This window comes from Ursus americanus, chromosome 32, assembly GCF_024610735.1.
Source record: "Ursus americanus isolate L20-20 chromosome 32, mUrsAme1.1.p, whole genome shotgun sequence".
NCBI classification, from domain to species: Eukaryota; Metazoa; Chordata; class Mammalia; order Carnivora; family Ursidae; genus Ursus; species Ursus americanus.
Genome location: NC_142158.1, coordinates 28,592,362 through 28,609,670, shown reverse-complemented (window position 1 = coordinate 28,609,670; position 17,309 = coordinate 28,592,362). Strand labels below are relative to the sequence as shown.

At 45.2% G+C, this 17,309-nt stretch overlaps 1 protein-coding gene across 2 annotated transcripts; it reads left to right on the top strand.

Moving 5' to 3' along the window:
- Window positions 1–36: 36 nt before the first annotated feature.
- On the top strand, window positions 37–16,436 carry LOC123790941 (HLA class II histocompatibility antigen, DM alpha chain). Of its 2 annotated transcripts, none has more exons than XM_045795544.2 (5): window positions 37–236; window positions 14,287–14,571; window positions 15,175–15,453; window positions 15,685–15,813; window positions 16,170–16,436. In XM_045795544.2, exons 1-5 carry the CDS (start codon window positions 194–196, stop codon window positions 16,172–16,174), a joined length of 741 nt encoding a protein of 246 aa, XP_045651500.2. In that variant the 5' UTR covers window positions 37–193; the 3' UTR covers window positions 16,175–16,436. The 2 variants fall into 2 exon arrangements, with proteins under 2 accessions (XP_045651500.2, XP_045651499.2); XM_045795543.2 differs by lacking the exon at window positions 37–236 and adding an exon at window positions 12,851–13,017.
- Window positions 16,437–17,309: the final 873 nt, after the last annotated feature.

The following is a 17,309-nucleotide window of genomic DNA, read 5'->3' as shown; positions in this document are numbered from 1 at the left end:
CCCCCCCCCTCCACGAGGACCAGTTTTCCGAAGGTTTCTGAGGGTCGCGCAAGGGGCCAAAGAGGCCGCATGGCCCTGGCTTATCTCCAGAGACCCAGGGCGCTCTAATGCCGCTGCTTCTCCATATCCCCGGCTTCCTATCCCGCCGTCGTCGACCCTGTCCCCCCCACTAGCCTCTCCGTACGGGTTCAGCATGGCTGCCGCTGCCCGAGAACGTGCACTGCGCAAGCGCAAGGGTGAGATCGGATTGGGGGAGGGGAAAGGCGCGCCCGAGCCCTCGGGGGAGAGCAACAGAGCGCATGCGTTCGCGGGCACCCGCGCTCCCTCGCCAGGCTTGGGAGCGCGCTCAGTGGGTGGGGCGGAAGCCGTCGCTGCGCGCAGGTCATTTGCCTCCCCTGCCCCTCCTTTAGTATCAGCCGCCGCGCCGGGCGCCCGGGGGATGCGTGGTTTGGTTCCTTTTATCCGGGTTTAAGGTGCTGTTTTGTTCGTCCTAGACAGAGACCCGGAAACGCGCCCCGCCAAGTTGTCAGTGAAGGAGCGTGGGGCCTGGACCTGGAGATGTGAGGGCTTGCAGGGTGGGGCCCTTCCCCGGGCATGGTGTAGTTCGACCAGGGGAAAGGGAGTTTATCACCTTCTTGGTGCCTCCGGCGGGAAATGAGGTGCGGAAGGTAGATGTGGGCGTTTTGTTCGGCATCTTTGTCTTAGACAGCTTTACAGCCTCTGTTTCTCCTGAACCTACCTAGACTTCGTCGTTTCACTGAGGCCTCCCAGCCTCGATTCCTTGCCTTCCACAAAACTTACCAGCCTTATGGTCACTTTCACTTTCTTACTGATCTCATTCTCTACCATTTCAGTTAAAACTCCTATTTTTCCTAGGGCTTTGCCCTTCATTCTCTCAATGTTGAATCAATCTCGTAAAAATCTAAGGATATTATGGTGAATCTGTTGCCACCTAAAGCAAAACTTTTGCTTGTTTATAGCGAGTAATCCCTCCCCTGATCCTCAGTGTATGGGTTCACATCTTCTCTCTAGTCCATAACCCCTATTCCCACCCAATAGAACAGAAGAACCAACCTGCAGAACTCGCGATTTTCCATCTCTCTTCTATGAACAGGGCCTTGTCTATAATCCTTTAGTATTGTACTAGAAGTCCTCTCTTCGGTTTAAGGAAATTCCTTTTCTTTAGACCTAGTCAATCCTCCATTTTGTTCCAATTGGCATTTTTAACTTCTCACTTCTACTGGTTTGCCAGCCTCAAAAAAAAAAAAAAAAAAAAAGGAAAGAAAACCTTACCAATATTCTGTCGGCTTGTAGATTCTTTACCTCTGAGCTACCCTGCACAGTCAAGCCCTGAAAATATCTAAATTTTCCTCTCTCAGCCCCATTCCCACTCTTCAGCCCACTTCTTCCATTACTGAAACTGTTCTGGCAGATGTCACCAAGGACCTCCTAATTGGCAAAGTCAGGATGCACTTTTCAGCTCTCAACCTTACTTGACCTCTGAAGCATTTGACGTTTGATCACACTTCCTTCCTGAAATTCTCTACACCCATGATTTCAGTGGCCGGTCTCACCTGTTTCATTTCTTACTTGTCCAACTGCTCCTCTCTGGTCTCCTTCATGGACTCTTCTTCAGCCTCTTCCAATAGGTTGAAGTTTGCCAGGATTTTGCCTCAGTTTGCTTCTAGTTCTGTTCATCTTCTCTAATCTCACTCAGTGGCTCCAAGCCTCTCAAATGTGCATCTTTACAGAGAGTTCAGAAGACTCTCTTGAGCTAACCTTGCTACTAAATATTACTGCTTGAATAACCCTTAGGCATTTCAACAAGTTCAGAATTGCTGCGATCTGTGCACGCTAGGTCGGCTTCTGTATTAACCTGGCTAATTGCAGCTATTCAGTCACAAAGCCTGGAATCTGGGAGCCCATTCTCAATTTCTCCCCCTCCCCAACTTTATATCCATAAGACTTACCATTTTGCCTCTGAAGTATTTACTGAATCACATTCTGTCATAGTCCTATCATCTGAGCTACATCAACAGCTTCCTAACTGATTTCCCTATCTCTAAAGCTGTACTGTCCATTACAGTGGCCACTAGGCACATGTTGCTATTTAAATTAATTTTAAATTCCTCAGTTCCCCAGTTGCACTAGTCACATTTCAAGTTCTCATTAGCCACATGTGGCTAGTGGCTATCATATTGGACAGCAGGAATGATAGAACATTTCCATTATTGCAGAAAGTGCTGTTGAACTGCTTTAGATTTTCTTCTCTGCCTCTACCACAATACTGCCAGGAGTGAGCTTTCCAAACTAGCTCTGGCCATATGCTGCTGTTTAAACCCTGTATTAATTCCTCGTTGCCTGTGTGATAAAGTCCAAATGCCTATGCTTACCGGAAAGTCCTGTCTGCTTCACCAGTTTTGGGTCTAGCCACTTCCCCTTGGGTCCTGTACTCCAGCCATAATGAACTGTTCCCCAGACAGATCATTTTGGCTTATGCCTCTGTATTTTACACATACTGTTCTCTTACATGGAATAAGCTTTTCTCCAATACATCTAAGCCCCAAATCCATTATCTAAAAAGCCTACTCTTGCCTCCCAAATTGAGCTGACTGCTCATTCTTTGGTGTCCCTTCCTCTTATGATTGTACGTTTCATAGTGAATGGCATTTATGTGATTACATGTTTCTCTCCCTTACTAGACTTTGATCTTGAGAACAGGGTCATATGTATTCTTTTTTTAAAAAATACCCACAGCTCTTGGCACAGGAACTGGCCAATGTTGAGGTGCTCACAAAGTGAGCAAATGTTGAAGGAAATTGATTCTTAAATGTGTGACTTAGATGAAATTGTAATGTGTATATTTATGGGGCATCATTCATAGTTTTGGGGAAATAATCATTGTGAGTTGTTGGAAATAATCATTGTTATCAAGTACATAATTGAGACATTGGAATGGTGTGAGGAAAGACAGAAGCAGAACAGCACAGGCCATCTTCACAGAGAGCAGGGCAGTCCAGTCTGGCCGGAATAGAATATAAACTGTAAGAGGTAAAACAGGAGGAGAGAAGACTGGAAGATAAAATTTGTCTGAGGCAGTGTTGTAAAAGATTTCCAGTGCCATTAACTTTGGACCAGGTGGGGAGTCACTTGAGCAATGACTTGATCAGTGTTATGTCATTAGGTAAGAACCCTATCTTCATATTCCCAGTAGCTAGCACTATACGTGTTTATAAACACCAGGTACAAATGTCAGGGGTTGAAAGGAGATGAGACCAGTGGTCACTCACATTTACTGAGTACTTGAAATGTATTAGGCCCTGTTATAAGTGCTTTACGTGTATTTTTTCTTCTTTTTAAGATTTTATTTATTTATTTAGAGAGAGCACTTGAGCAGGGGGAGGGGCAGAGGGAGAAGGAGAGAGAATTTCAAGCAGGCTCCTGGCTGAGTGTGGAGCCCGATGTGGGGCTCCATCTCATGACCCTGAGGTCATGACCTGAACCGAAACCAAGAGTCCAAAGCTTAACCAGCTGAGCCATCCACTTGTCTCAGTGCTTTACATACATTAACTCTTTTAACTCTTATCACCTTATAAAGTAGATAGTATTATTATCATCCCCATATTTTAAATGAAGCAATAGATGTTAAATAATTTACTTGTGGTCACACTTTTAGTAAGTGATCCGAACCGAGATGTGAACCCAGGCAGTCTGCCTGTGAATGGTCTGTTTTTCTGGTTGCTAGACACAGCAGGTAGTTTAAAATCTAGGATTGAAGTTGGAGAAAAAAAGATTAGGAGAGGTAGATTTGAGTGTCATCTTTGAATTGATGTTTGAATCAGTCATGCAAGTGGGTGAGATTTATAAGGGAGGAAGTATAAAACAGAATTTAGTTGTGAGTCAAGGATTGAGCTTTGGGTTAGATCCTCATACAGGGAGCAGAATAGGAAGTGGAACCACTGGAAGATCATCAAACAAGAAGGAAAAGAAAAATGACTTAATGTGAGGGTACCAGAACAAGAGAGGGCCCCAGTGAGGACTTCATGTTTGTTGAATAAATGACTAAGCAGGAGTTGTTATGCTTATTTGTGCCATGGACTTCTTTGGTGGTCTGGTGGAGCCTTAGGACCTTGTCTGACAATACTATTTATAAACGCATAAATGAAATATACAATTACCAGAATGTTGAAAGAAATGTGTGATGATCCAGTAATATGTGCTTCCATATTAATATAATACATGTGGTTCTTAAGTAACAAATAAAATGATTTATTGGCAGGTCTAACAACTCAGTAATTATAGAGATATTTTGAGATGTCTGTATGTGATATGAAAATATTAATTGATGATTTCTATTGATGACAACATTACAGGTACTGCTAGTACTGCAAAGATTTGTTTTCTACATTTCCTAAAATTAAATTTCAGTTAGATGTTATTGAAAATTAAAGTGACTTAAAAAAGTTCCGTCCAAGTTCATGAACCCCTGAATTTTGTGGCGTGTGGACTGCAGGTTAAGAGTCTTGTTCGGATTGAATGAGGAAGTGAGATTCTGCAGACAGGTAGAAGGGAACAAAGGGGGAAAACTCACGGCTTGGTAATTGAGGGTCATGACTGATACTGGAGAATAGTTTCTGTAATCTGGGGGTAGAATGCAGAGTATAGGGAACCTAAAAACCCAGGCCAAGAAATCTAGACTGAATATTGTAGAAAGAAGGGAGCTATTTTAAGTTTTCTGAGAGGGGAAGTGAGAGGTACCTTTATAGGGAGATTTATTTGGCAACAGTGTGCACCATGGATTGGCTTTGGGGAGACTGGAGGTAGGTGAACTAGGAATCTTAGCATGCATCCACACGTGAGATGAGAAGGAATAAAGCAGTCACAGTCTCAGGACTAACTATGCTTAGAAGAGGGCCCAGGCCTCCCTGTCCATAAGGTCCCATGCGGTCTTGCTTCTGCCTGCCTCTGGCCTCATCTACCATCTTCTACTCTCTGATTATGCTCCAGCCACACTGAACTTCTTTCACTTCCTTGAAGGAGCCGTCTTTTGCCTGTCTTAGTGGTTTACGCATGCTGTTCCCTCCATGGGAGCATTCTTCCCACTCTGCCTGACTAACTCCCACTCACCCTTCAGATCCCATCTCACTATCAGTGGGTTCCCCACTCCAGTTAATCTTATGGATCTCAGTTCTTTTCCTTCATAGTACATTTTACAATTTGCTTTTATAGATTTGTTTGTATAATTGTTTAATGTCTCTATTTTCACTAGATTATAAGTTTGATGATGATAGATGTCTGGTGTCCAGCATCCTGCCAGGCACATAGAGGGTGGTCAATATATATTTGCTAGATAAATAAATAAGTAAATAAATAAACAAACATCTTTGAGCCACAGTTTTCTTGTTTATATATGGAATAATAAATTCCAACCTCGTAGTTGACAGAATTGCTACATCCTAATAAGGTAGTTAAAAGAAAGAATGAACATGGATGTGAAGAGATATATTGAGATGGGAATGAGGGTAAGTGGGAGATGGATAACTAGGTTTGCTCTCTGAAATAGGAGGTGAAAGGGAGTAGGAAGAAAGTGGCAGTTGGCAAGGAGCTTGGGAAGGACCTAGAATGGAATGGAAAGAGGGTGGAGAATGGTGGGTCACACAGGGAAGGCAGTGGGGAGAAAAGTATTTGCAGAGTAGCCCATAGGCATGCCTAGTAAGACCTACCGTTGAAGTACCTGTGTTGGAAGGGATTATCCATCATTCATCTAATGCTTGAAGGCTCTTCAGTCTCCATTTCAACATCTTTAGTAACAGCACAGTCATCCAGTGAGTAGTCATTTGTTGGTGGGCCTTCTTGGTGGACGCTAAGAATGTAAAAGGAAAGAATAGGGCATAGTTACTGAAGGATCCTGCAATGAGAGTGAGGTGACTATGAAGCACATATATAAATCGAGTAATACGAGAAAAATGATGGTAATGGCAGACACAGGGTGCTGTGGAAGCATCCAGAACAGGCTACTAATCTCCGTTCCAGGTTCCAAGGCTTCCTGAGGGAGATGAGATTTCATCTCAAAGGACATATAGAAGTAGGTTAAATGGGATCCAGGTTGTTAAGGATCATACTAAGGAAAGCAGATTACAGACAATCGTTGGAGGCCTTTATACAAAAGTATGTGATCAAATATGCGAAATTAAAAAATTCCTATGGCAGCACTAGAAAATAAGGCTGGAGACAGATCAAGAAAGAGAAAGTTGTATGGGGCGCCTAGGTGGCTCAGTCAGTTAAGCGTCTGCCTTTGGCTCAAGTCATGATCCCAGAGTCCTGGGATGCAGCCCCAAATCAGGCTCCCTGCTGAGCGGGGAGTCTGTTTCTCCCTCTGCCCCAGCCCCTCCCCCTGCTCATGCTCTCTCTCCCATGCTCTCTCTCTCAAATAAATAATTAAAATCTTAAAAAAAAAAAAAGACTAAGAAAATGCAAGCAAATCAATGAAGGCTTGAACCAGTGGGAATGGGAAGAAAAGAAAGGACAGATGCAAGAGTTATTAATGAGGTAGAATTGATAGGACTTGGTAAAAAATTGGGTAAGAAGGTTTGAGGAAGATGAAGTTGTCAAGGTTGACTCATAGATTTGTAGCTCAGATGACTGGTTGGATAGTCAAGTTATTTACCGAGGTCTTGAATATAGGAGTTGGAACTTGTTGGGAAGGGAGGGTGATGAGTTTAGTTTTGTGAATTTTGAGATGGAGTTGCATTCAAGATAGTAATTGCTAAACTTAATTTTCTTATTAGAATTCATTGTTGAACCATCAACTGGGGTTTATGAGACATAATGTAAAATAGAAAACTCACTGGGGCACCTGGGTGGCTCAGATGGTTAAGTGTCTGTCTTGGCTCAGGTCATGATCTCCAGATCCTGGGATCGAGCCCTGCATCGGGCTCCCTGCTCAGTGGGGAGTCTGCTTCTCCCTCTCCTTCTGCCCCTCCCCACTGCTTGTTTGTTCTCTCTCTCTCAAATGAATAAATAAAATCCTTAAAAAAAAAAAAAAAGAAAACTCACCAGTACTTTTGAAATGGATGCAGTTTGGAAACCATAAGACACTGCTTTTCATTTAAAATTTAGACATTTTTGAGATACTTGGGGAAAAATGAACACAGGTTGGTTTAAATTAAGTTAAACAATTGTTTTTAAGTTTGTTGGTTGTGGTGATAATATTGTATTATATTAAAAGAAAAGTTTTTATCTTAGAAATGTAGTGACAGAATTTGTTTAAAATAGCCCAGAAAAGAAAAAAAAAAGGATGTGGAACAGAATAGATGAAACAAAAATGGAAGAGTTTTTAGAAGGTTGAAAAGTATTGAAACTCATGAGAGTACAATGAAGATTTATTAGATTCTTCTCCTTTATGTACGTTTGAAGTTTTTAAAAAAAGATTTTATTTATTTTAAAGATAGAGAGGGACAGTGGGGGGAGGGGCAGAGGGAGAGGGACAAGCAGACTCCACGCTGAGCTCAGAGCCTGACATGGGCCTCAATCCTACGACCCTGAGATCATGACCTAAACCGAAATCAAGAGTCAGACACTTAACCGACTGAGCCACCCAGGCGCCCCTGTTTGAAATTTTTCATAGCAAAATTTAAAATAAAACTTCTTTTAGTCATAGATCCAAAGGAAATCAGTTAGTGGAATGTAAATATTTTTATTATTAATAAATCAACGTTGAATCGTATTATGAGTGTGTTTTGAATTTGTGGCAAGACTTGTGACAGACTAGAGATCATCAAGTGGAAGGCATGTATCACCCAGGCAGTTAGTTGGGAAATGCTGTCTGAGCATTACTACACAGATTACCCTCATGTTTATGTCTCAGAAGATCTCATGCAATTGTCTGGGATGCCATATGGTTTTGGTTCATGATGATTCTCCCCTCTCTGGAAATAACTCTGATACGTAGGGGTGATATTGTGCCTGGCCACAGCTAACTGATCCAGAGATACACACTAATACAAGCTGAGTGGGTCAGATTGTCTCTCCCAGCAATGTGAAACTTGAAAGATGGAGTCTGGAGGTCTTTGAAGGTGAGGCGTAATTAATGGCAGCTCAACCCTTGCTGCTAAGGCCCCTGAGGCTCCCCTTCCTGAGGCTAGTTTATCCCACTCTTCCTTTCATTTCATGAACTCGCTCAGTATCGTTCCAGTCAATTGCCATTTTAAAACTTAAGTTAGCCAGAATTGGTTTCTATCTCAAAGAACTTTATTCAATATAATAAATGATTATGCAATAAAATTACTATGTGAATGTATTTGGTATCTTATTACCTCTGTGAGGAAATAAATTTAAAAATAGAGCATTGCTACTATCAAATTTGCATTTGAAAACATTTCTTGAGGGATACTTTTGTGGAGGATACAGTTTGAGAACTCTGTGGAGGTCAAGTAGAGAGGCCTAAAGGCAGTTGGGTATCTGGGTGGTATGGAACCGAGGGCAAGATCTGAGCTCAAGGGGTAGATTTGGAAGACATCAGCAAATAGGTGGCAACCGAAGGCATGCCATCCAGGACAAATGTAGTGTAAGAAGAGAAAAGGTTGAGGACAAAACTCCAGGGAACACCAACTTTTAAGAAAGGAGTCCACAAAGAAGACAGAGAAGAGGACGCCAGAGAAATGGGAGGGAAAACTAGGAGAGGGTGCCATACAGGATGCCAAAAAATAGGCCATTTTAGGAAGGAGGGCATGGCCAACAGTGTTAAATGTTGCAAAGAGTCCATTTGATTTAACGACACAAAAATATTGGTGAACAGTCTCATTGTTGAGGGTTATGGATTAAATGGCAAGAATAAAGGTGGAAATATGGGAACCCATACCTTTTCAGGAAATTTGGCCTTCTAGGAAAAATAAATGGGGCAGTACTGGAAAGGGATGGGCGAGCTGTGTTAGAAAGCCATGGCCTACTGGATTTACAGGGGCCATTATTTTCAGGGACATTCCTATCTAATGACCAAAATAGACGGTGAGTTACTGGGATACAGAACCAGTTGCCTTGCTCCTCTCACGCACAAGTACTACCTCCCCAAACTAATTAGAGACTCTTTTTGAGATATCTGCTACAGAACTTGTTGGAGAGTCCTGACGGGAAGAAGGATTGCATGGAGGGAAGGGTAGTCATAACTGTTTGAACTTGTTACTATTTATACTGGGAGAGAAAAGAGTTAACCACACCTTGCCAGAGTCTTGAGGATAGGTGGCTATATATCTGCTCACCCTGACCTTGTCCACACTCTAATCTGTGGAGAACTTGGACCCTTTTGTCTCTTTCCTCCCACCCAGAGCCTGTTTCTAGCCTTCCCACCACCCAGTCTTCTTCCTCCTGTTTCCCCTCAGATCTCCTTCCAAACAATCTGTTCTGTCTGGGCCGCAATGTATTCATTAACCCATTGCCACCCCCAAGGGGGAATGGAGCCCTTCTTTGGTTTATTTTCAGTCCCCCATCCCAATTCTGACCACACACAGGTAACGGTGTTCAGATAACTATGATATGGAGCAAAATCCAGCCCACCATCTTTTACATGACTTCAGAACTAAGAAAAATGGTTACATTTTTAAAGTGTAAGAAAAGCAAAAGAAGAATGATGTCATGACAATGATACGAAATTTATATTTCAGTGTCCATAAGTAAAAAAGAAGGTTAAGAACGAAACTCCAGGGACCACGATTTAAAGAGTAACTGAAAGGAAGTGGTCCACGAAGGAGACTGAGAAGGAGATGCCAAGGAAGAGGGAGTAAAAGCGGGGAGGAAACCAGCCTAGCCATGCTCTTTTATTGACATGTTGCCTGTGGCTGTTTTTGGGCCGCAGCTGAGTACCCAAGCCAGAGACGAGTGGCCCACAAAGCCCCACGTAGTTACTATCTGGTCCTTTACCAAAGTTTGCCTATCCCTGGTTCAGACTCTCTGTGGCTATGTGCTCTATGTCTCCCCCTATAGTCCTGGTGATGTCATAAACTTCCTTTCTGCTTCCCCTCAAGGGCCTGAATCTATCTTCCCACTGAAGGAGCTGCTGATGGGTTAGTCCACAAAGAGTGGGACATTGGGAAGATGTTCTGTTTTTTTGGAGTGTAACACAATGATTTCCAAACCCTACCCCAGACTTGGCACTCCGCCTGCCCCCACCGCACACACTCACAGGTGCGCTCACACATTAGTGTTTCAGAATACCCAGGAGGTCATGGGGTTGTTTCTGGTTTTGGCTATTATTGCTGCTGTTATTTATTTTTCAAAAGGGAGTATGGATTTGGAAAGCCTGAGAAATACTGAGGGACCATATACACATAGATTAATTTCTAAGATTACTTAATTACCACATTAGATATTTCTCACTGCCTCTTCCCCCACCCCTTCTGTCTTTCTCCCTTTTTCTTCTCTATTAGACTTCCAGCATATACAGTGACAGTTTCTTCCTCACCTCCCACTTGCTTCTTAGCCCACCACAATCTGGAGTCAACTCCCACTACAACACTGAAACTGCTCTCAATACATTTGTCAACCATTTCATAATTACCAAATCTAAGGACACTTCTAGTCCTTCTTTGACTTCTGGGTAGCATTTTATAACGCTGACCTTGTCCTTCTTCATGGAACACCTCTGTTTCTCTGAATCTACTTCTTCCTTGTTCTACTCTTAGCTCTCATAGCCATCTGGATGCTCCTGGTGTCACTAGATTCCTACAAATTAGTCCATGTCTGTGTACGGGTTGTTTTCTGGTGCCAGTACTACACTCGCCCTCCTATACTGTGTTCTGGACTGCTTGGCCTAGGAGTCTGTAAGGTATGTACTTCCCAGGCTTCCTAGCCAGTTGGCTTGCTCTTAGATTCTCTCAGTAGGAGGCGCTGGCGGGAGATAAGAAGGCAAGAGAAAATGAGAAGCTTCCTGCTTTAGTTTCTAACAGAGTGCTTGTAGATATGGCAGCAGCAAGAATGGGTGATTCTGGACTCCAGCCTCCTAGGTAGAGAAAGCACCTTCTCAATGATCCAGACTTGAAGAAGGAGGAAGCTTTTTCAGCAGATCCAGAACCAGCTATGATGGTGTCTGTCCCAGGGCAACAGCAGGTGTAGGGGGCAATAGGAGCTTCTGATTTCTAGGTATTCCTCTTTCCTATTTGTGCCTCCAGACACATGCTTTTTCCTTTTGTACTTCTTGCCCTTTTAACACCATTGTAACCAATTTTCTGTATTAAATTCCTTCAGTCTGGAAGACCTAGAGTGGTTCTATGTTCCTGACTAGATCCTGGATGATAATTGATAAGAGGGCTGGGGTTGGAACCCATGCAGACTTATGTCCTTGTGTCACTTCCTGCTCCGTCTGCACAGTCTGCTTGCAGTCTGTCCATTGCTTCTGCTTCAACATTTGTGCTGATGACTCCCAAATTGAGTTTTTTCAGCCCCTACCTGAGATCCATACCCATGTACCTCACGTCTCCTGTGTGGCTCTTCCACTGGCATCTGAGATTCAACATGTACAACACTGACTCATTCTCTTCTTCATCAAACCTGCTTCTATGGTATTCTTTTCTATTTCAGCGTAGCCCATTACTGACCACCCATCCAGCCACCCAATCTAGAAATCTTAATGTTAGCCTTGACCTCTCCACTGGGCTAATCAGTAGCCAAGCTCTTTAGATTCTACCTCGTAATTATATCAACACTCTATTCCCTCCATCTCCTCTGTTCATGACTTAATTCAGGCTTTTATCATTTCTCACCTAAATTATTGCTATATTGCTTAAAAAAGTGGTGTGTGGGTGTGTGCAACTTTTTATTTTGATGCAATATACTATAGACTCTGACCAGCAGTTTTAGTTCAATTTTTTCCAAGCTCCAGGCCATCCTTTGAAATGTCAGACCAATTTTTCTAAAATTTAAAATAATTGTGTCACTCCCCAGTTTTAATATCTCTAAAAGCCAGACCCTCTTTGTGGTATAACATGGCCTATGTGATCTGGCTCTCGCTTAAATTTCTAGCTCATATTGACACTCCCCCACACCCCACCACCAAACAGGGGCACAATCAGTAGCCTCCACACCATATTCACATCCAACCACACAGGTGTCTCCAAGGGAAGGAGCTTTGAATGCCTTTGACCTTCACATATCCACCTGTCCCTTGCCCTAGAATGCTTTTCTCTTCCTTCATGTTCTGCTGGTCAAATTGTTCTTCTTTCAAGATTCTTAGAAGCCTTGATTATGTCCACCTATTCCTCCATCCTCATTAAGTTACTACTTTCAAAACACTTGGCACATTCTTGTTTGAATATATTACATTGTTGTGTAATGATTTATTCATTGCAGCCTATAAGCTCTTTGAAGGCAGGAATATCCTTTATTCATCTTTGTATTTCTAGCACCGGACCCAATAATAGCACTTACTAAATTTTCCATGTATTTCTGCAGAATGAATTAGAGCTAATGCCTGACGAATACCTCTGAGAGAGAGAAAGAGGAGGGAGGGCTGGAGGGAGGAGGAGGCGGGGTCTGAAGAACCCTGGGAGTTTGCCGTGGGAAGAGGAGCTTCCCCGCTGCAGCGTTCTGCCAGGAGGTGGTGCTGCTCTGAAGAGTCCATTACCTAGGTTACAGGCTGAAGCTGACCGCTTGATACTAAAGAGGGATCCCCAGCAGGAGGCAGACATCCCTCCATTGTCTTCCCAGCCCAGTTACGCACCCGACTTCCGCCCGGTGAGAGAGCCAAGTCTTGAAGAGGTTGCTGGTACCGTGTCTCTCCCCAGCGACTCATGATGTTAAACGCTACAGTTCTGTGATTGGTTTAGCCAAATGATAAAGGCAACCATTGGAAGTAGCTGGCGGAACTTGATCTGGGGAAGGAGTTTGGGGCCCTGGGGCAGCTGGTTGGTAGCTCTTAGCCCACGGTGCGGTGTGAGGCTATGGATCGTGAGCAGAGGCCAGGAGCTGCACTGCTAAGGCTGTTACAGCTCCTGTGGCTGCTGCCCTCCTCCCGGACCGCCCCTGAAGGTATGACAGTACCTCTCCTTTACGGCAGTCCTGACAGGTTAGAGCCTAGGGAGTCATCCAGAGCATTGGAGGTCTTCTTTGCATTTGAAGTCCTGTGCTGTGTAAGTGGCAAAAAGTATTATGGAGTACTGGAAACAATAGCAGAACTGGGGAAGAGGTCAACTCTGGAAGGATGCAAACAATGTCAGAGGTGCTTTATATATTCCAGTTACGACAATCTCTTGAAACAGGGATTATTATATCCATTTTACAGATGGAAAAAAATGAGACTCAGAGACTCTAACGTGGTCAAATTCACACAGTTGGAAGGGGGCAGAGCTGGGATTTGAACAAATATTATTTCACTGTCCTATTTAGTCGTCTACTCTGCACTGTGTCATCAACTCACCTTGTGGTTTTTGGAAAGTGTCTTAACTTTATTGGTCCTTAGTTTCCTTCTTTGTGAAGGATGGGGCAGAATGCAAGATTAATCTGCAAGATCCGTCTTCCTTTAAATATCTATTATTCTAGGTAGTGAGTACTGGATAGAAATTTCCCACTACTGTGTGGGGGGGGAGATTCTTGCCAGGAGTGTCAAAGAATAGAATTATTTCCTGCAACTTTAGGTCCCCCGGTCCTGTCACTGCAGGGTCTGGGGGGGGGGGTTGAAGGAGGTGAAGACGTTTTCAGAGAGGTCTGGTGCTAATGAAGGGGCTGAAGAGAGAAGCCTGGAGGTTTTTTCAGCTTACCATGTTGTCTGGGGGTAAGAAGGGTCAGTGTCATCTGTGGCTTGGGGTGGCCATGACCATTCCTTTGCCCTCCCTTCTAAGGCTGGGGAACCCACCCAAGGCCTTCACAAGTCAGTATGGTGGCCTTCTTTGAGTTAGATGAAGATTGCTTTTTTGGGAGGGTGCAGCCCTGTGCCAGGATGCATGGCTTGGTGAGCGGAGTGCAGGCGCGAGTTCAGCTTGCAATGACTTCCCTGGCCAGATGCCTCTGTGCTGCACACAAGCACGCAGCCAGCATTGTGACTTCGTATCTGTCACTTTTGACGGTAGACCTTTTTCACTTTTACAACTTTAGACAGTTGGCCTTTTTATGGGCAGGAGAAGTTTGGAGAGATCCTGTAATTTCTTCTTCACCCCCATTGGGAGGGAAAGCCTAAATAACAGACCCAAGAAGGGGTTACGCCCCAACCCTACCCCCTCTGCCCGAAGCAGGCCTTGCTATTTTCTAAGCTAAAGAGGCGCAGGAGCGCCCCCCTCCCTGACTCCCCCGTCTCCTTTGCAGCTCCTGCTCCAGTGTGGCGGGACGAACTGCAAAACCACACGTTCCTGCACACGATGTACTGCCAGAACTGGAGTCCCAGCGTCGGCCTCTCGGAAGCCTATGACGGGGACCAGCTTTTCTCTTTCGACTTCACCCAGAACACCCGAGTGCCTCGCCTGCCTGAGTTTGCTGACTGGACTCAGAAGCCCGGAGATATTTCCACCATTTTCTTTGAAAAAGCGTTCTGCTGGGCTATGATCCAGGAAATAGGACCAAAACTTGAAGGGCACATCCCTGTGTCTAGAGGTCAGGGGTCTTTCTGGGGGTGGGGAAGGGGCTGCATTCTTAACCTCCTGCACCTGTACGCCGAATTATTCCCTTTCACGCCAGCCCCCTCGTCTAATGCCTTCTGGGTCTCCCCTTACCAGCTCTGTTTTTGTTGTGGGGCAAAGACATGTGCCTAGGGCATAGTAGGTGTTCAGAACTATTTATTGAACTCCATGAATGCAACAGGGACCGATTGATGCCTACTGAATATTAGAGCTCATGTTGCTCTGCCCAGTAGGATGGAAGGGGAGAGCGGAAGTATCCGATGATGTGCCCGTGTTTCAGTAAGAAGACAGCCTACGATTAGATGCCCATGTGAGGTCTAGACAGGAAGCCCTGAGGGGAGTCAGGGTGGAGGGCCCCAGGGTGGCCTGGAACTGGCTCTGCCTCTAGGTCCAGGTCTGGTTCTTGCCTGGAAGAAGACCTCCCTCAGAGCCCGAGCTCCTCCCTCATGTCTTGTCCCAGAGCCCGCCCCACTGACACGGTCTCTGCCCTCCCCTCTCTGTGACACGCCCCTTCCAAACTCAGGGGTACCATCTAAACTAGTTACTTCTTTCCCTCCCACCTTAACCCTCCCACCAGGGTTTCCTGTTGTTGACATGTTCACACTGAAGCCCCTGGAGTTTGGCAAGCCCAACACGCTGGTCTGTTTTGTCAGTAATCTCTTCCCACCCACATTGACGGTGAACTGGAGGCATCACTTGGACCCTGTGGAAGGAATAGGGCCCACTTTTGTGTCCGCCGTTGATGAACTCAGCTTCCAGGCCTTTTCTTACTTAAACTTCACACCAGCACCCTCTGACCTTTTCTCCTGCATTGTGACTCATGAAATTGACAACCACACGGCAGTTGCCTATTGGGGTGAGAACTTTCTCCTTGGAAGCCTGGTTCCTTGTGGGGGCAAAAAAGAATGGACCTGTGGGAGGGCCTTCTTTCTCTGCTTGGATCTTGTTGAAGTCCATTTGCACCCTGAGCAACTTCAGTTTTTCATGCCTCGGTTTCTCCTATTTCATCCCAAACACCCATGTAATTCCCCGGGCGGGGGGCTCACCGACCAAGTCTCCAGGCTGACCCGTTCCCCTTTTTCTCCAGTGCCCCGTAATGCGCTGCCCTCTGATCTTCTGGAGAATGTGCTCTGCGGTGTGGCCTTTGGCCTGGGTGTGCTGGGTATCATTGTTGGCTTAGTGCTCCTCATCTACTTCCGAAAGCCCTGCTTAGGGGGTACGTCAAGGCATCTGGAGTGGGTGGGCGAACCATGGGGGCCACATACAGTCAGCGTCATCCTGTGGTATGGGGAGGCCTTTGGGTGGGGAGGCCTGATTCAGGCCCCAAGGACATCCTTCCGGTTGGGGTCCCAGTTACACACACACAGACACACACACACACACAGTTATCGGATCACAGTCAAGGCTTTGGGTGGGAGAGGAGTGGTATGAGGAGCTGTAGGAGGGGCACTTGGAGCTGACTTGGGGCCAAGGAGAGATCAACTTCTCTAGGATATGCAGCAGGCCGGGAGGGGCCTTTGGGGAGGAGGGAGGTCCCCCTGATGGCTTTCCTCCATCCTTCTCTCTCCTCAGATTGATTCTTCCTGACCAGAGTCTGGTGCCAGCAGTGTCGACCATGCATGCAGCGGGAGCTCGGGTTTCCCAAATCCTGCCCAGGATCTCTCCCTGTCAGAGCAGGAGTCCCTGGGATGCCCCTGGTGGTGTGTGCGTGTGCGTGTGTACAGGTTTCGAAGCTGGGGGCTCTGCTGTCCCCCGGCTTGCACCCAGGGGAACGCTGAGTGGCTTTCCTATTACGACCACCTCCCTTCCCACTTTGGGGCAATAAATCTTATTTCTTAATATTGCGTGGGTTGTCATTTCATTTCAAATCCAACATGCCTTCACCTGAACGTGGCTTGCCCTCAACAGGGAGGGAAATGGGAAAACCCCTAACTCCACTTCTGACTCCTGTTCCCTGGTCTTGGCGCCATATGGTAGCTTTTACTTCTATCAGTTTGTGCAAAATATGTGAAAAACGAGGGCAGAGCTACTTGCTGATAATCTGCTCACAAAACGGTGGAGGAAGCTGTTTGCGGATTTTTTTTTCATCTTACTGTTTGTGAAAATGTTTATGGCTAGTAGAGGCTGCCTTGAGAAATACGTAACTCCTTTCAGCCTTCACCATAGCAGGGAAATCAGGAGCTCAGTAGTGAGGAAAATAAGCTTCTAAATGGTGTTCTAACTCAGTGATGTTGGTTCTGTGAAAACAGTGTATTCAGGCTCCTGAAGCGAAGTGTGAACAGCCTGGAAGGGCCCACAATTCATGTTCCCTGCAAATAATTTGTTCTTTGGCCGGAGCGGATTATCTGAGGAGAGCTGTGGTGGTGCTGCCCTGAGCAGAAGTGAGGGTAGAGGACAGGGGACTACTGGTGGTGAATTACTTGGCATATGCATTGCTTCTTGCTTTCCTTAATTTCTGGGAATTGCTTTGGAGGAGGGGGTGGCATTAAAGTGAACAGTGAAATATTTTGGTATTGGTGAGACAGTCTCTGTTCTTCACGTTGTACCAGAATCTAACCTAAAGGGGAAAGACCCAATCCCCAGGGATTGGCCCCTCCTCTAAACCATCTCATTTCTTTTTTTTTTTTCCAGTTTTTATTTTTATTTTAGCTCCAATAGAGTTAATATACAGTGTTATATTAGTTTCAGGTGTACAATATAGTGATTCAGCAA